Source organism: Symphodus melops (genome assembly GCF_947650265.1).
Source record: "Symphodus melops genome assembly, chromosome: 8".
Taxonomy (NCBI): Eukaryota; Metazoa; Chordata; class Actinopteri; order Labriformes; family Labridae; genus Symphodus; species Symphodus melops.
Window position 1 is genome coordinate 17489392 of NC_136698.1, and position 19843 is coordinate 17509234.

General features: G+C 41.1%; 2 protein-coding genes across 6 annotated transcripts in view; one reads left to right on the forward strand and one right to left on the reverse strand.

Annotated features, from left to right (window-relative positions):
• The first annotated feature begins 4234 nt into the window (after positions 1–4234).
• ncln (nicalin) lies at positions 4235–13804 on the forward strand. 5 transcript variants are annotated; one of them, XM_079350651.1, is made up of 15 exons: positions 4235–4675; positions 5355–5545; positions 6313–6457; positions 6549–6643; positions 8183–8263; positions 8846–8949; positions 9488–9576; positions 9732–9871; positions 10184–10410; positions 10911–10998; positions 11079–11117; positions 11844–12004; positions 12222–12275; positions 12458–12536; positions 13298–13804. In XM_079350651.1, exons 1-15 carry the CDS (start codon positions 4501–4503, stop codon positions 13358–13360), a joined length of 1731 nt encoding a protein of 576 aa, XP_079206777.1. In that variant the 5' UTR covers positions 4235–4500; the 3' UTR covers positions 13361–13804. The 5 variants fall into 5 exon arrangements, with proteins under 5 accessions (XP_079206777.1, XP_079206779.1, XP_079206776.1 ...); XM_079350653.1 differs by having other exon boundaries at positions 10184–10362; XM_079350650.1 differs by having other exon boundaries at positions 6316–6457; positions 11841–12004.
• A 1509-nt stretch (positions 13805–15313) lies between these two features.
• Positions 15314–19843, reverse strand: part of cers1 (ceramide synthase 1) — a 29305-nt gene continuing 24775 nt past the window's right edge. The window contains exon 7 of the mRNA XM_079350654.1: positions 15314–19168. Within this exon, the coding sequence (XP_079206780.1) occupies positions 19126–19168 (43 nt within the window). The 3' untranslated portion in view covers positions 15314–19125. The remainder of the gene's footprint in view (positions 19169–19843) is intronic.

Here is a 19843-nt window from a genome sequence, read left to right on the forward strand (position 1 = left end):
TTCCTACTCTTGCGGGACTACTAAATGGCTCTATTCTCCCTGTTCCTTTGACTCTCTCTCTCCGCCCCTCCGGGGTGTCTTACTCCCCCCCTCGAGCCTGTCTGTCTATGCCAGAGGGAGGCACCGTGGGAGTTTAATTGCCTCATATTTCCATGAAGCCAAGTTCATTACATTAACAGCTCCAGCCCACGCTGCATACTTCAAACCTGCGGCAATTTGTTTTTGTACTTATTAGGCTGGCAGAGGGGCAGCTTCCCGCTCAGCTTGGGGGGGGGGGGGGGGGGGGGTGTAGAGAGAGAGAGAAGTTTGGTGAACAAGAAGGTCAGAGGGAGCTCATCAGGCATATACAGTAGGTGTCCATTGTGACAGCAGCAGCAGTGGTTGAAAACATGACAGGGAGGCTCCAGCAAGGCCTAGCCAGGGTCGCTCTGGTGGTGATGCAAAGACATAATGAGACAGTGTAGAAACGACAAGGGGAAGGTCAAAGAAAGTGTACACTTTCTAGGGAAAACTTTGAGAAGTATTTTTAATTATATAAGAGATGAACAATGCCTTAACCATTTAACAGCAATAAAAACAACCTCCTTATTCCAAGCCTAAGCATACTTTAAGACCAAACCAAGTGAAGACGAGTGAAGCCCCTTTGAAAGACAAACGGACAGGAAATAATGAGTCAAGATCCTCTCCCAGCATGATGCTTACATAACCAGCAATATACAGAAAGTGATTGTGACACTCATGTGCACACACGGGTTTCATTCATGAATTTCCCTCTGTTCCGCCCACTAAATGTACAGTTCGCAAAGTACTCACGGCGGGTCATGACACATGCAAGGCCTCTTTCACAAGCCTTGAGTTCCCAGTTTGCGACATACAGAATGCTTCAGATGCACACTGTTATCATTCAAAAAGCCTAAAAAGCTTCGAATTCTGTCTTGCAAAAGTATGTCTTGCAAAAGGGTACATATTGTCCAACGACAATATGTACCCTCTTTTGCATGACAAAATGAATCAACTCAAACTCTACCAAGAAAGAAAGTGGAGTACAACAGAGACAGAAGAGTGAGAAGGACAATAAGCAAGAGAAAAACACGGCTAAAAAACACTGTGATATACAGAAAGGTATAAGAAGTTAAAGCAAGACAATGTAGAGAGAGCCAACACAGAGAGAGAGAGAGAGAGGGAGAGAGAGAGAGAGAGAGAGAGAGAGAGAGAGAGAGAGATAGGCTGAATCCAGCATGAGTGAGCGTCTCTGAAAGTGGATATGAAGGCGGATGAGCCACGCCATCCTCCTCTGACCACATTAACAAAACCTAATGGAACGGCTGGCTCCAAGAGGCTTCTTCATCCATTATCTGACTGTTGCCCCGCGCAACCAAAGAGGCTCACGGCCTCAGAGGCTGTCATACACCAGGCTCTCCCTTTTTCTTTGTCTTATTTCCTCCGGCCTTAATGAAAATGATTATTAAATCAATTCCCTGGTACGTAGAGAAGAGGGCGTGATATTGCCTCCACCAGACTTGTGGGAACAAATGACCGTAAATCAGCAGGGGAGGAGAGGAAAAGGATGGTCATATCTTGTATTGAGACTCGGCCATCATGCGAGTACACAAACCAGAACCCCAGCGGATTATGTTTAGAGAAAAACAACAGTTCAAACCTTCAGACTGAAGCTTCCCCTTAATTTAAGAATTCATGATTAGTAATTCTTTAGCTTGCATTTTTTTTTGCATTGTTAACAACTACTACTACTAAACACCAGAATTGCCTCATAATAATCAATCTTACACACGGGTTGGGAAAAAGGCTACTGTTTGAATGTTATCTCTAACTTGAAGACATACTGTTAATTCTGCATTTGATAGTAATTAAATATAAGTCAATTGAAGTACAGTTTAATGGTAACTTTGAACTTCGAAACTTTCGAGAAGCTATTCATGTGAGCTGACATGATGACAGTTTCGATCACTGATACATAGACATTGTTTTCCTATGATTCTGTTGATCTTGGCATGCATAAAGAAATTGGAAGCACCGCCCCTTCATACCTTTTTAACTTCAGTGTCATTAGTTACTAAAAAAACTATTCCAATCCAGCGATGCTGCAACTCTATTTATCTTCGACAAATATCACTCTATAACAGGGAAAGAACTGCAGCATAGCAACACTGCTACGTTCAAAATTGTTCCATCATTTTCAAGGGAATTCTTTTACATATTAAAAATTGGGTTATATTATTATTATTATTATTATTATTATTATTATTATTATTATTATTATTATTATTATCATTATTATTATTATTATTATTACTGGGGCTGAATGTGGCATTACCTTGAGAATCTGCATCTATATGTGTAATTGTAATTTTTGCAGTTTTCAGAACAAACCACTGGTTTTATATGTATATATTTACAAAGAACTAAATGAGTACCTGTAACTTATTGCTACGTATCAGTGCATTGATTGTGAAGCCTCATAAAATTTTAAATGTTTGTGATAGTTTAGTCTCTAAATACCCTGCAATATCATGGAGCCTCTCTGTCATTCAACCATTTATATATCAAGCAGAAACTTGTAGTTCGTAAGCCTTTGTGAATTAAGAAGAGGATTATAAGGGATGGTGTTTTAAGGAGAGAATGACTCAGAAGAATCGCTCCAAAAGGTCTCAAATAAAAATCTCACCACTGCAGTGATAGTGGTGACTCTGATTCCAGGAATTGCTGCCTCTCACAATATATCTTTGGTATTCTGTAATTCTGACCTTGTCACTGAGCACTCTAAACACTTAAGTGTGGTGAGAAAATGACAGCATCCTCTGAGAATGGGAAGGGGTCACAAACTGAGAGAGGGATTCTTACATAGGCATGCTACACAGAAACTGCTTACTTACCGCTAGGTAGCTAATCTCTCGTTAATCCATGGTACTTACCAGAACACACACTGACTGCACCTTTTGTATGGTCGCACAGAGAAAGTGTTTTTCTGTAGCCGGGGGTCAGGAGTAAAGGCTGGACTGATTCAGGACATTCCCAGGAGCACTGCAAAGAAATGAGGACACTGAACAGCTCATGCATTGTGTGTGTGTTTGGAAGTGTGGAAGTTTGGAGGTACCTTTGGGCCTACACTATAGGTGACACCATTATTTGGAAGAAAAAAAACGTCATGTTTACAGACAGGGCGACGCCATTTGAAAGATGTGCCTGCGTACATTATTTAGTCTGATGATGCTGTGATAACAGAATGTTATCAAGTTGGAATTAGATTCATGTGACTTGACTGCTGCTCAACCACTGTCCATACAAAAGCAATATCTTCCTCTCGAGACAATTACTCGGCAATTTTTGTCCTCTTATATTTGTCAGCTGATCACAAAATGATAACACATCTTATTTGTTTAAAATAATTACAATTAGCTTCAACATCCTGGTCGTTGCAGTTTGTCTGCTCCTTGCTCCCTCACCAGCCAAGGCAAGGATTATTCATACAACAGGAAATAATGACGCCAAGGTCCATTAAGTGGGATAGCAGGACATCATATCATTATAAGTGGCATTAATCTGCCACTTAGCAAAACGGCCTCAGGTGGGGAGGAAAAAAGTGAGCGAGTGAGAGAGAGAGAGAGAGAGAGAGAGAGAGAGAGAAATACGCCAAGTCATAGGTCAATCATCACAAGATAGGCTATATGACGAGTGCATTAAGGGTTACAGATATTTTACAGATATAACTTTTTTTATTTTTTTTTTAAAGGAAATCAGATGTGTAATAGTACTGCAGAGAATAGTAGTCAGATAGAAGCCTCAGCATGAATGCCAGATGTTAATATTATATGATGTACAACACCAGGAAGCATTGGATATTAAATTAAACATACGGCACCAACAGTCTCTGTCCAATGTACACATTTCTGAAATATCATGATTATTATTTTGATAACCAAACAACTTGTCCGTGCTATGAAAATGTGTTCAAAGCAGATGAACTTTTATGGTTGCACCAAATGGGGACCTTTGCACTCTGTTAGGGGACCTCTGGACTAACAGCGCCACCCAGTGGTGTTTGAACAAAATGCAGAACATCAAAATAGCTGTCCTGTAAGATCCCTGAAGGACCGCTGATTGAATATTTGATTATAGGATAAAAATATAATCATCATAAACAATAGCATAAGTTTAAAAAAAAAACAATAACCGTGGTTGAATTCATTTGAAGACAGAGGTCGGTGGTGTTGTATTTGTTCTTGTGTCCACAGTCTATAGTCGAGAGTGACGGGTTGTCCTCATCTTTGCCTGATCAGATGATCCACTTTCTTCTTCTGTGGTGGGTATGTGAGCCTTACTTCTTCTGTGGTGGGTTTGTGAGCTGATCTGAGTCCCAAGCTGTCATCTTCATCAACATCATCTTCATCGTCAGAGCTGCAGACAGACTGAAGACAGCTGGAAACACTATTCCTCCTTTTTTAGCTTTGCGTAGAGAGAGAGAGCCCCCCACTCGCCACGATGTTTGAGGAGGCCAGTGAAGTGTTTGATAACATGTTTAAGTCTTCGTTTCCCCTCACCTTCATCGTGTTTATCCCCGCGGTGCTCATCCTGGTGTCTCCGCTGCCGGCCGAGGCTGCACACGAGTTCACGGTGTACCGCATGCAGCAGTACGACCTGCAGGGTCAGCCCTACGGTACGTCTCTCACAGTACACACTTCAACATGAACCTGAGCGGTGTCGAGCTCTGACTCTGAATGTCGTCTGCAGCTAAATGTGAAGAAAAAATCTCAATGACAGCACCTGCTAGCTAGCTAGCTAACTAGCTAATGTAGCACAGCGAGGCTACACGGCTAGCTCATTTCCTCAAAGCTCACTAGAAAGATTTCTGCTCGATGTTATCACAAACACAGCCTTTTATATTTCCTGTATAATATTAAACATTTCGTATTATTAGAATGGATTGCGTCTTTAGATCACTGTTTTAAAATAAGTCAAACTTAAACCTGTTTGTCTCTTTGATTCATTAAAGATTTAATAGATTAATTTGGGGGACTTTTTTGAATGGTAAACATCTGTCATCTCTCTCACATTTATCAGACTGAAGAGCTGTCAGTATTATCTTTATCTCTCATATGATCACAGGAAGGATCCAGATGAATGAAGTTGACTTTGATGAAGTATAATGTGTTTAAAACTCATTTCCCGTGGTACTTTAGATGAATTAAATTGAATTTGAATGATTAATTGAAGCTCCTGGTAACAAAGAGATGAACTAAACCCACTGTAGCTTATTTGAGCTTTTATTAAGTAGCTGAGTGTGATCAATCTATTCTAGCCTCAGCATGTGATCAGTGTTTTTTTTTCTCTCTCAGGTACCAGAAATGCCATCCTGAACACTGAGGCCCGTACTGTGGAGGCAGAGGTACTAAGTCGCCGCTGTGTTATCATGCGGCTGGCAGACTTCTCTTATGAAGAGTACCAGAAAGCTTTGCGACAGTCAGCAGGAGCTGTTGTCATCATCCTGCCCAAGAACATGTCTGCTGTTCCCCAGGACATAGTACAGGTCCATGCTCTTTTCCTACGTTCATTGTGTGTTCTTAACTTTGCTTTGTGAGCTATTGAGCACAGCTCTTCTTTAAACTTCATTTTATTCAAATTGCAAAGCATTTCTCTTTATCGACCCAAAACCTGTTTATTTTTAATTGTTTGTTTGTCCTGGTCAAGAAAAACGTCATCTTAATGGACCATATCTTTGATTACACATTTAAAGATCTAACACGTGACTTTTAATGCTGAGGATGTTTCTTTTCTTTTTTTTCAAAGGGACAGTGCATATTAATGAACATATAAATGTAAAAATGCCAGAATTAGCCAACGGCTACTTTCCATCTGCAGTCCCTGGCAGGTCAGAAGAAATAACACATTACAATAACAACAACACAATAAGAAATACAAAAAAGATTTACAACACGATAGAAGAACTGGACAACTGACACGCACCAATGACGGTAGCAAAGAACACTGAGAAGACGCACAAAAGCTTCAATTTCTCTTATTGGAGCTGGAATCTCATTCCTGACCTCAGTACCTTTGACTGATAACACCTGAGTACTAAAGGTTGTGTGTCTATGTGGTACTGCACAGTCACCTCTAGTGAGGGCTCTGGTTATTCTCCCACTGGTGCTGGATCTGAACATAATAATGTTTCACTGAAGCACCAGTATCTCAGACCCCCCCCCCCCCCCTTATATCAGATTTCTTGTTTCATTTTGAAACCATCAATATTTAGTTTTTTTAAAAAGTTGCCCCCTTTTTATTCATCCTGTACAGCAGTTCATGGAGCTTGAGCCGGAGATGTTGGCTACTGAGACCATCGTCCCCGTCTACTTTGCCATGGAGGATGATGAGCTGCTGTCCATCTACACCCAAACCTTGACCTCCTCCTCATCACAGGGCTCCTTATCTGCAGCTGAAGGTACAGAGTCTTTCTTTCTTTCTGGTCTGCACCTGCTCTACATGACCTGAAAACATTAATAATCATTTGATGTCTCCTCTGATTTAAATAGTGCTGCTGCATACGGCCACTGCCAACGGCTTCCAGATGGTGACCAGTGGAGCGCAGAGTAAAGCCATCAGTGACTGGGCCATCACAAGTTTAGAGGTGAGGGACTGAACTTTATATTTATAAACAGAATCTCATTGAAATGTTACTTTGAGACACATGAACCATATAATAAAGATCTAAAGAATAACCAAAAGCTGCTTCAAGATACCAGATGTTTGTGATCATAAGCTCCAGTATTGTAAACCCACTTTTCTTATAATTTCACTATTTGCTTGTTTGAAATGAAAGAGTTTAAATAACTTCAGAAACATCAGACACAGAGGGTTTCAGGGCCATTTCACAGTAACGTCAGGCAGAACAGAAGTGTGTGCTGTTGACTTTGAGCACGTATATTCTTGATTTAAAAAAAACCTGTATTGGTGCTTTTCTGTGTTAGTTTTAGTCTCGTATAGTTTTTTCTTTCTGGGCGCCTGGTCGAGTTTCGTCGCACGGCCAACAAGCATGAAGATAAGACCAACTCAAACCGGCTCTGAACGAGATAGTGTTCATGATCACATATTTCTGGTTTAGTGACGTCAGAACTAGTTTCACTTCTCTTTTTGGCTTCAGGATAAATTTTGTGTTTTTGCGCAAAGAAAAGAAGTAATGAATGATGTTGATCTAGGTGGATGGTGTCGGCTTGTCAAGGTTAACTGTATCAGCCGGCCCGTTAAAGGCTAAGCATGTGCTACGGTTAGACGTCACATCAGGGATTTATAAAGCCTGTTTAACCAGACCTAATGCTCTTTGAATGAATTTACTGAATCCCTTAAGAATGTTTATTAAGTTTTCCCACATTATATCTGTGTTTTAAGAGAGTGTTTTAAGAGCACAAAGTCAGCATTGGGCCCTCCCTGTTGTCGAGACCAATCATAATGTTACTTAACATAATGATACTGCCGTCATACATTTAGGCTTAATGGTTGGTTTAACCATTATAAATCAGCATATATACCACTAGTTATAAAGAAGTTAGTCCTAAGGCATTATAGAGCGGGTCAGAGTGAGTGTTCTGCCTGCTTTAGTGCTCATGAATGTTTTCTGATCACGTTGGTAGGCAGGAAAATCACAGAACAAAAACACTGACTGACGAGAAGAGGATCCTAAACTGATCTGAAATGGTGTTCAGAAACAACCAGTTATGAGACTGTATTTATACTGTACACACAGACTGGACAGAAGTCGCTCAGTGTTTTCTCTCTGTGTAATGGAAGTTAAAATGATCGTAACGCAACAAGGAGATTATGAAAACTCCATTGTAGTAGATGTAACTCTTACATTGGTTTTATGCTCAGCAGACAAGAATGCTACGAGGGAGATTTGGACGTCCTTCATCATTGTTTGAGTCAGAATGGTTGCAAAACAAATCGGGAATGAATGAAATTTTACTTCAGGACTTTCTAATCTGAGCTTTGTCACTTAATCAGAAAAAAAGAGGTTTAGTCTGACTGCAGAGGATAAGGTGAAAGGCTGAGCTTTTTACTTCAAAGCTCTGCTCAGGAGGTCAGCTGTGACTCTGTGCTCTGACATTTACTTTACACACACTGCCTGCTGGTTTTTCTAAACTGTTCTAACACCTCTGTTTTTAATCTCCAGGGTCGACTGGCTGGCGTCGGAGGAGAGGACTTGCCCACTATTGTTGTGGTTGCTCACTACGACTCCTTTGGTGTTGCTCCAGTATGTTCAATGCTTCTTTTCTTTTACATACATGACCTGGATGATTTATAAAAAAAACAACAACAAGGGAATTCTGGCAAGTGAGGGAAAAGTTAACCCTTTATAGGGCAAGTGACTATTTTTGGTCATTTTCTGTACACATTACATCCTTCTGCACCTCAGTAAGGTCGAGGAGCATGTGATCCTCTCTCAGCCAATCAGAAGAGACCACCCTGCGTCACTGATCCTGCTATTGTGCATTTGAACATTTTATTTTTCTACATGAAATTACATTTTTTTGAAAAATATTTTAACAGAAATAAAGTTCTGTTATGTCCCCCCCTATAACACTCGAATTTTTGAATTTCAAAGTATTTCAATGAGTGCCCTATAAAGGGTTAATCAGCAACAGAATGCAGGATTCTGTTAATGAAAGTTTTGTTTTTTTTGTGCTCGCAGATTAGTTAGACATGAAGCCTCCTCCTGAGTAAAAGTCTTGTCGTCAGTCAGAGAAGAAAGTGATGCTACCTGGCTGTTATTGAAAAAGGGAGCAGGCCTGGAAAGTAATGTTTCTCTCTCTCTCTCTCTCTGTGTTGTACCCAGTGGCTTTCGTACGGAGCAGACTCAAACGGCAGTGGGGTGTCCATGTTACTAGAGCTGGCTCGTCTCTTCTCCAAACTGTACACCTACAAGAGAACGCACGCTGCGTGAGTTTGATCCCAGCACTGAAACCACTGAGCCTCGAATCGAAGTTAAACTGATTATAAACACACAGAGCATGCATCAAAAGTACCCATCATTTTAGCTGCGCTCACTTTCTAAACTGGACATATGATGAAATGTAGACATGCTTTTGATTTTAGACTTTAAAAATGTATCTGATCACAACATGGAGTCTGGTTGTTATGTCCTTTACATTTGTTTTAAGAGCTCTAACACACTCAGCTGGCTCTAAGAATCACCACAGACTCTGTTCAACTCTCATAGCTGTCAATAATACAGTACAGGCTCCACAGCTGAGTGGAAGGAGGAGTTCATTCAAAGGCTTAGTAGGAAAGAGACTGTATGTCCTCAAGTTTGTTTTCTCATCACAGTCAGATAAGGCATGTGTTAGATTTACCAACAGTAATATTAACTGATACATTAGTACACTGGTCTCTGTGTTCATGCATCCAAGTATTCAACCGTCTCCTTCGGGGGATCTCTTCCTTTCGTTGACTCATGAGTGGCTCGTGGTGTGTTCAGGTACAACCTGCTGTTCTTTGTATCTGGAGGAGGAAAGTTTAACTACCAGGGCACCAAACGTTGGCTGGAAGACAATCTTGACCATACAGGTACCGTTACATGTCAAATACTATTCTTCCTGTTTTTTTCAATCAACCTGTTATTATTAAACATCACTAGTCGTAGTATTCCCCTTTTCCTTATCGTATTTTTCAACATGTTAAAAAAATACGTCCTCAATACGTGTCCCTCCCTTTAACCACAGACTCCAGTCTGCTGCAGGACAACGTAGCCTTCGTGTTGTGTTTGGACACCCTGGGTAACGGGGACTCCATGCACCTCCACGTGTCCAAACCTCCTAAAGAAGGAACTCCTCAGTATTCCCTGCTCAAGGAGCTGGAGATGGTAAGAATCCCAAAGACTTGACACACATGAGCTCCAAAACATGTCAGAAAACACACTTAACAGGCAGCGGATCCATACTTACTCGTGGCATCTAGTCAAATATGTCTGTCTTAAAAGCGGATTTCAGATTCAGCCATTTCGTTTGAGTTTTGTAGAAGGAAAGTTACGTGATTACATTTGTGCACTTGAATACTTTCTGAACCAATGCTAACATGTTTACAGTCCTACAGATGCCCTGAAGGTTTAACCTAGATGTGTTTTAAAATTCTGGAGATAGTTAAACTGCAGTGTTCTTCCTCTGTGGTCTCTCAGGTGGTCTCCAGTCAATACCCAGAAGTCAAGTTCTCCATGGTCCACAAGAAAATTAACCTCGCGGACGACATGTTGGCCTGGGAACACGAGCGCTTCGGGATCCGTCGGCTTCCAGCCTTCACATTGTCCCACCTGCCATCCCATCGCCTGGCTCAGCGCTCCAGCATCATGGACGTGCGGTCAGTGTCCCCCTCCTCTCGCCATGGAGCGGGAGAGCCCCCTGCTGGGTGGGTTCATTACTGCAAGTCTCTGAATCACCAAAAAGAAAAGGGTTTTTTGTTTTTTTTTCAAATCCTAAACAATTTCCCCTCATGTCATCGGTGTTTTAGATCAGTTCCTGTTCTGTCATGTTAAATCCCTCTTCCACGTAAAGAGAGGAGTCATGTGACCAGTGCATATTTAGCATCACGTATGACTGTATTCATGCACTTCGGTCGGTTTTTCATTTGCATCCTTTTTTTGAGGGGAAACCCCTTTTTATCTCTGTTTTTCCACATTTGTTTAATTCTATTCCTGAAGCTCTCCACCTCTCGGTCCTGCTGTCCGTTTGTAAACCGCTCAGCCTCTCAGTTCATTTGTGAAGAGCTTTTTTTTTTTTTTTTTTTTTTCCTTTCATACATTTGTGCATGTGCTCTCTAATGGGTTTATTCAAGCTCAGTTTTCTGTTCCCTTTTTTATTTTCAGTTCCCTCTCTAACTGTCTGCACGCTTGTGTTTGTGTCCCGTAGGCCTCATGTAGACGTGAAGAAACTCAGCAGGAACACCAAGTTGGTGGCAGAAGCCCTGGCGCGGGTCATATACAACCTCACTGAAAAGGTAAACATGGTGAAGGTGCATGGGCGAAAGATTCTGTTTGGAGAGTGTTGATGTGACGTGTTGTTTTATGTGCCTGGCAGGGGGCTCCTGGAGACCTGAAGATCTTCACTGAACAAATGGTAAGTTTCTATAGCCAACTGCCCGTCCTCTTTAAATCTTAAACTACATAAAGCCCATCACAGTGATTGAGCTTACCTCATGTGTGATGGAAGTTAACTTCAGTCTCAGTGTGGAGTATCTGTGAAAGATCAAACCTAGAGATACATGAGCGCTATAATAATAAGGAGCGCTTTCATATGGATGAACGCGTGCTCACAGGACCGACTGCATGTTGTAGATGAGATGTTGAAATGAGTTGCCTCGCATGAAATAAAGTGGTGGTGTTGAGTTAGGGACAGCTGTGGCCAAATGGTGTCCACATGTCGAAGTGTCCTCGATGGTCTAGCTAGTGGCACGTGAATGAACGAGATAGGTTAATACTGATTGACACTTTAAATAGCATCCTCTGCCATCAGTGTATTTATTTGATATGAGTGTGACAGGTGGTGTTAAGACTTGGAAAGCACGATCTAAACCCAGTCTGTTTAAGGAGCGCGACCGGGACTAAAAACATTGTAGGTTTGAGGTGCTCTTTGGATACAAGCAGTCACAAAAAACAAATCCAAGGGCTCTCTTTTAAACTCTTACTATGTGTTGCTTAATGTGCTTATTAAAGCCATCTTTACTATATCTGGATGCCACAGACTCACGCGTGGTTGTTTAGTGTGCAGCTCTCCGGTCTTAGGAGCGGCTGCGCTCATATTGTTGTTTACTTTTTATTTCTCCTGTCATTATCCCATCAGCAGGTGCAGGAGGAGCAGCTGTCAGCGGTGGTGGACTGGCTCACAGCACAGCCCCGAGCTGCTCAGCTGGTGGACAAAGACAGCAGCGTGGTGTCCACTCTGGAGTATCACCTGGGACACTACCTCAAAGACGTCAAGAGACACTACGTCAAAGCTGACAAAAGGTAAGGAGAAGGACGCAGACTGAAGCTCCTAATTGTGAGCAGAGGTACACTTTCCAGATCGAATCACGATGTATTCATCATAAGAAAAAACGTTTTTCTACCAAGTCACAAATGGTATATACCCTGTATTTTTCCTCGAATGTTTTGAATGTATTTCACATCCTGCTCAGCTTGATCACATTTCAGAATAAAAGCCTTTTAACTTGCTCCTCCTCAGGGATCCAGAGTTTGTATTCTACGACCAGCTAAAGCAGACAATGAATGCTTACAGGTAAAGAGCTCTCCTTGTCCTAACCCTTATTAAACACTCCTTTAGTTAAAAAGCTGCTATAACCATCTAGTCTGCATGCAGTTATGAACACAACATCCTTTCATTAAGAACTACCATCAGTTCATGTGTTGTATCTTGATATTTCTAAACTCTTGTTTTCTTCCTCTTATCCCGTCCTCCAGAGTCAAGCCTGCTATTTTTGACTTGCTGCTGGCGGTCTGCATTGCAGCATACTTAGGGATGATGTATCTGGCCATCCAGGTGAGTCAGTGTGTCCATCATGTAGCTCCTCTCACACATGCACCACATCACATACATCTTTGTCTATGTTTTCATGTTTAAAGCATCGATTACAGATATTTGACAAAATAATGTTGTTTTTTTCTCGGGTGGGTAAGTTTCAGATCTTAATTTAGCCGTCCAGCTCTTGAATTTAGCCATGCTGCTATCAGGGCAACATCTTCTGTCACAGTGGGGAGCAGGCAAACTAAGATCGAGGCTATCTGGTAGACATGGTGAAGCATCTGGCCCATTTTTTCCTCTCAAGGGAGGAGAGACCCAACACAACTATAACAATTGTATAACGACTCTAAGTGAATCGTGGTGGTGCTACTAAAAAATAAGAAACTATTCTCTGAGAAGCTTATCCATTTTAGCTTAAAGTCTTTTTGTTCCCGCTGTCCACAGTTAGCCAGAATGTCACTTAGATTAGTTGCAAATTGGTCTCTTGTGTTTTGTCCTACGAGGTCACACCCAGCAACATGTTGGTAACACCGAGTACGTGGTCCAACTGTGTGCTGTCATTTACGTAAAGGCAGAGCACACATCAATTTGTTATTAATCTATAATCTCTTGTACAAAAAGAGAAAAACAATCTGTGGAAGATTTGTCAACAAAAAAAAATAAATCCAATGTGTGAAATCCAAAATAGTGCGTTTTTGTTTGTCTGCAGATGTTTTTTTTTTTTTTTTTTCTTTTATTGACAAAATATGAAAGCTTCTTCTGTCCCGCTCCTTTTTCAGAACTTCGGCGTCCTGTACAGTGTTGTCCGCAGAATCACCCAACCCAAAACAAAGACCCATTAAGATGCACAACACAATTCTCCAGATCTCCACCCTTTTCCTCCAGTCGAGACACTTTAGCCAGTAAGAACACGTGTGCTGGGCAGAGCTGCTGTCGTCAGGATGGTTTTCAAACCAGCAGAATCACTTCAACATCCCTCATCCGGATCCACAAACTATGATGTCAGAGTCTGTCCTGCTGCCAACTGAATCCATTTGGTCTGCCGGACCAGAACAATCAGGAATCATTTTTCACTTGCCCTTTCTTCAACTCTGTTTTTTTCATTTGTTTATGTAAGACCCCTTACTTTGGAGCGTGTGTTAGAACTTATGCCCACCTTTAAGATTTGAGAGAATCTGATGTTGCTGTTCCAGCGGTCGCTCCTCCTGTATAAGTGATAGTTCTGCCAAACTGACTTCATGTGAGGCCAAGGGCAGCTACAGAGAGAATCTGAACACAGATTTAAGTTAGCTGTTCTGTTAAAGGATGTTTATACAGCAGTCTGTCTTAATACAATGCCCACATTTTATACAAACCTTAACAGAGTCATGTTGTTATTGTCTCCACTGTTCTGTGAAGTTTCACCACTACACCTGATCCTTGAAGCACATTGATTGAATTTCAAGAGAAATTACTTGATAGGTTTATAAATAAAAATGGTTGGAAAAAACCTACAATTAAATAATGTTAAAGAAAAAGAATCAAAATACCACATTAAAATCAAACACTGTTCAATAGATGATCTGGCCATTCTTCTTCTTGTGATAGGTGAATAATCATTCTCCTATGGTGTAATGTGCCTGAGTTGTTTTTATCTCGGACCCTTTGTGGAGAGAAGAAGTGATGGCAGCTTGGTAACATCCACAGGTGAGTATGTGAGCGTTGTATTGGGACAGACTCTGAAAACATGAAGTGAAAATGACTCCTATAATTCCATACTGAACGTTTACAGATAAAGCTCGTCGTCTGAATGAAATGTATAGGGTTTAGATACTGATTCTGATGCCCTGGTAGTGATTTTAGGAATGGAAAGAAATCCTCACTAAATTATAGTTGCCCCCCCCCTTTACCCAGCATTTAATATAAAAATAGTTGTAGAAATTTAAAACTGATTTCATCCTTTTTGTTTTTCCACTTTTCTCTGTTGCAGAAGATCGTGTTCCGTTACTGTTTGACCTGGTGTGTCTTATTTCTACTTTGCCTTGTTTTTTCTTTCTTTTTTACCTGTAATGATTTCAAGTGTCATGCTGTTAAGGCCATCTGAAAGCTCGTGTAAGTTAGGTGTCCAACACCAAACATGTTTTTTTTTTTCTCCCTCCGCTAAATCGGAGCACGTGTGTTTAAAGTTCAGAGTTCGAATCCAACACATCAGGATAGAACTCCCCCTTCCTTTTCTTTTATCAGTGAAAATGTGTTGACCTTTTTTTGCTGACTTTGTGAAATGAAAATGTGATTAAACGGAAGTCATAGATTTTAAAAACTGTTTAAAGATACTGGTTAAGGCGGCACTGCTCTATTTACACACTGGATGTCTTAAATGGGAATAATAGGAAGTCGTTTGAATTGAATTGGGGGGGGAAAGTCTTAAACACTTGGTAATAACATTTCTTAAGATGTTGGTGTTCATTAAATAAATACTGCAGTGTTTTCTCGACCTTATCTTTGCCCTGGTTGTGCCTTGTTGTGGGTGAATGATGTTTCCATGGTTTTTGTTTTTCTGCATGATTTCCCCCCCCCCCCCCCCATCCACCAACCCTCGGCCTCAGTACCAGGATTTTCTTTATTCAGAGTGAAATACTTTGTGGTACATTTTTAATTTATTGAATCAGTTTTGTTTGTGCACTGAAAGAACTCTCCACCGCTCTAAACTGTTTCATCTTATCCACAACACTTGATCTTTGCAATGAAAATGATATCAGTTGTGATTTCAAAAAATAAAGTCAAAAGGAAAAAAACAAACGAAAACGAAGCAAATGTTTTCTTTACTGACATGTTTTATTTTAAGGGAAAAAAGTGAAATGATAACATTGGCTGAATGGTATTAAAATTGCATAACAAAAGAGCAAGGATTCGTCTTTATCCAAAGGGTCAGATTCAGTTTGACAAAAAAGGGTCAATTTGTATGAATTACAGCACATATCAATGGTCCTTAATCACATATCATTAAAATACACATTGACTAAGTAAGAGTTTTAGTTGCCGATTCTTCCAAGAAAGTCATAAAAATTCCCCAAATTCTCCCTTCCCTTTTTCTAATCTTGATCTACTAATGAACAATAAAAATAATACTAATAAATTACAGTGCAATTCATAAGAAATACCTGCAGAGCTTTTCCGCTCTCCTTCACTACCAGCTTTCCTCGTCATAGTCACCAGCTCCCACAAACACTTCAGACAGTTCAGCACATTCAAACCATTCTCTAACGTTTGTGTCACGACGGAGCAAAGCCCGAGAGCTAGTTTAGATAGACAGCTCGCGTGTTCAAAAACATCCTCTGGAGTGAGACGACAGCTGCTGATTCACCACTTATCATCACTCCCTCATACGGGTTTTGTTCTGATCTTTATGTAAGCAAACAGAGTCAGAGACTATATTCATATCAGATCCTTTTTTTTTTTTTTTTTTTTTTTTTGCAACATCCACTACACACCAAGTGCACTAGACTTTGCAAAGCTTGCAGTTCTCTGCTCGGTTTAAAAACACTGCTTCCTCTATCGTCACCTCCTCATTGTGTCAGTGTTGATAGCTGTGGATGAAAACCCCCTACAGCCTGGCGATCTGAACCAGGAAGTGATGTGCTCAGGGTTGAGACAATGACTACATTTTGCCCTACACACAAATATCCACTGGAGCCTTGGTTCAAAGGTGGCCCTTTCAATGCTGCATCAAACACAGCTTCATTGTTTTGTATTATTACTCCCTTATTCTCTCCATCCTGATCAAGTGTATCCAATCAGGAAGTGATGAACCTATTGATGCTCTGCATTACTGCGCCGGCATCTTCTCATCACTCTCTGATCTCCTGTGTGCTGACTTCAGTCTATGCAAATGACACGGTTAGAGACTGCATATCAAATAACTTCAATGACAGGTGAGTTGTCTGACAGAACTAAGCTTCAGGCGCCGCATATCTATCTAAAACTTTAATTCAAAGATGACTGCGGGCCAATGTGGTCTAAAAAAGTCCAGAAATGTGTTTGATGTTTTTGTCAAATCGCCATCGCATGTAAAAGTGTCTCTTCCACAAGGACGTGTAGTATGACTGACAATGTGGGAGGGATTGAAGGTGCGTGTTTTGCACACAGTACCGTACCTGACATAAGGGAGAAGTCGCACGTAATTCAGATCAGAGGTTTTTGTGGGTTTACTGCCAACTTCACTCCCCTGTCATCTGTCATCAACAAAAATAAAATCAGCAAACCTGTCTCACAGTTGAGTTTGCAGAACATGTCCTGCCATAACACCATGCTAGTAAAACCTGTAAGCCACGGGGCTCTGATATATTACACATGGTAACACGTCTGATAAAGTATGTTACTACAGTACAGATGTCAAGGACTACAGAAAAAAGGAGTGTCTTATCAAATGAGCCAGCACTTAAATTCAAAGGAAGAGATCGGACGCTAAATCCAGATTGTAATGCAGATGAACACAATGACTCTCCCTGGTCCCTGGAAGCATCTGTTCTGAGCAGACAGTCCCCGACTCATCACTCACAGCAGAAAAAAACAAAACAAAAACAAAAAAACACAACTTGAAAACCAACAGTGCTCTCAGAGGAAAACAAAATAACAGCAGCAATTCCCAAAAAAAACAAAAAAACAAGAAACAAATCAACAATAATAACCTGAACTACATCAATAAAAGTGATAGGTTAATGTCAAATTTAAAAAAAAGCTTGTACTCCTCCTCCCCTCCTCCGAAGTGCAGACGAGAGGAGAGTGGAAGACGCAACTAAAACAAATGCTTTTTCTACGGACTGATGACATCTGCGGCCTGCTCCAGCAGCACAAGCATGCTGTTCATCGAAACAAGAGCTTGAATTTGATCGAGAAGGTGGGAGGAATAGAAACGTCCCTTATTTTCTACAGCGGCAGCAGCTGTTTCCACTGACACAGTAAACCAGTGAAACCACTTGAATTAAAAAGATCCCTTTTCACGGTCGTTTAATTTGATTGTGTTCGAATAATAGAAGCTTTGTGAGACATATGGGACTAAAAATAGAGCCAAATGTTCCTTCACGTCTCAAAGTGGGTCTTGAGACAGGTCTTAAATACACATTTAAAAAAACAGCTAGTTTTGATCACACACTGGTTTGAATGCGGGTCACGTGTTCAGTGGTCACTGCTGCTGCTAAACAGAAACGATCACTTTTTGGACAAGTTGTAGACGTAAATAAAGACATTATGATTACATAGCGAGAGGATTTTTTTTTCTTCGATGTTTGTAAGACATTTTCATAGCATATTTCCAAAATCATTCGATATCATGCATTCCTGAATACCATAATGTGTGCATACATAATGTTTTTATCAAACTGATTTTCATCTTTACACAAGTTCTGGGCTATTGTTCTAATTTCCTGTGTAGCAGAACCACCGTCCACAACCTGTTGAAGAATGTCATTGAAATCCTTATTTGTTTTAACAAATCAAATCATGATGATGATGATGCTGAAACCCAGTCAATCAATTCAAGCTATATGCTGTCATTAAACCAGCAATCAGCTTGTATGCCTTCATGTCAGTGCAGCAACAGATGCTTGCAACACAGCGGAAAGACTAAACACAAAAAAAACCTTTTTTCTATACATAAGTAAAAATGTCGCACGTCTGTTGATCGTCAGAAGAACAGGTAAAAAGATCAAAAGAATTCAAAGTGAGAGGTGAAATGTTGTGAAACTAAGGAGTTTAAAAGCTTCGGCTACAGCCATTTTCTCTGCGCACGCACGAGTACTTACACACACCACTAATGGACGCAGAGGAGGGCAGAGCTGTGTGGTCGCCACCACTGACATGTGAAATGATATGGAAATCAATACATGTGGTGAAACAGCATCAGACAACCCCAGGCAGGCTCTCCTGCATCGCTGCCGCAATGAGACGGAAAACCAAGAACAAAGCTTTGTTTCCCTTTTTTTTCTTTTTTTACTTTTCTCTTCATGTCTGGAGTCAGAGGGGATGGACGGAGTTTTGAACGCAGATAAAGGAGTGATGGAGTTCATTCAAAAAAACAACAAAAACAAAACACCTTTCACTGACGGCCAACATACCCTTCAAAATCAGCACATTGCTTGTTCACCAGATAACTAAAGGTTACAGTAGGTCTAATACTCTACAGGACCACTACATGCCTGAACCTTTTTTTTCTTATCTGGTTGCTGCAGAGTGCTGCTGTTCAGGGTGACAGTGACGATTACTCCACCAATGAACTACTGTACCGGACAATCACAGTCCAACTCTCACTCAAAGTGGTTTGTTTCTACTGAGACTATCAAATGTAAAGTTAGCCGAGATAAGACAAAAAAGTCACCTGAAATAACATTCACAGTGCTCTAATAAAAATAAAAAAAAGCTGAAAAAAATATCAGTGATGAAATGAAATGTCCTAAAACAAATAAAAGAGTAAATATGTATCGCAGCCTAACTTTTTTTTTTTTTTCTCCATTTCTTGTCTACTTGTGACACTCTTCCCTTCAGCCACCCTTGAGCACAAGCAGTCAAGGAGGGCGTCTTGTCTTGCTTTGTACTCGCAGCCCCGTGCCAGGTGGTGGAGACAAAGAGCCTGTTATAGATGCTTCTCCTTGGTGATCCCATTCTGCACGTGCTTCCTGTGACAGAGAGAGAGAGAGAGAGAGAGAGAGAGAGAGAGAGAGAGAGAGAGAGAGAGAGAGAGAGAGGGAGAGTGGTCATCATTGGTTCAGGCAGCTGAGAGCAAAGGCGTCTCGGGCAGGAAGAGGAGAGAATAAGCTTGTCAGGTGAGGTGATCAGCAGATGTGAGGCTTTAGCGAGCAGAGGGGATATCTGCAGGGTTCAAGGCCAGGCAGATAAGGTGAGCCACATAATCACATCTCCATATGGTCTCTTTGATCCTATCTACCTGTGAGGGCCGCTGCTTACACAAGCTCAGAGGCAGATCTCCTCCTTTGTGCATCAACCCTTCTTTTGAGGGGAGGAGAGGGTGCCTGTCCCACCTTCACATTCACAGTCCCTGGATGTTAGCCCAGAAACACAGGGTCTGTTTTGTCTTTGTTGTTATTAGAAATATAAAGGACTTTGTGCTTTCAGGGTCTTCACTGACGGTGGTCAAAGGCTGCAATGGTAATCAGCAGCAGATGATAGAGGGGCATCTGACAGAGAGGGGTCTAAAGGCAGCTCCTCAGATAAAGAGTGACGAGGCCATGACCTCAGATAAAGGCACAAACTGATACACGTCAGTTTTAGTCAACTTAGCTGTTTTTCTTTAAAGCTCGATATCGCAGAGCCCTCATAGCTCACTTACACAT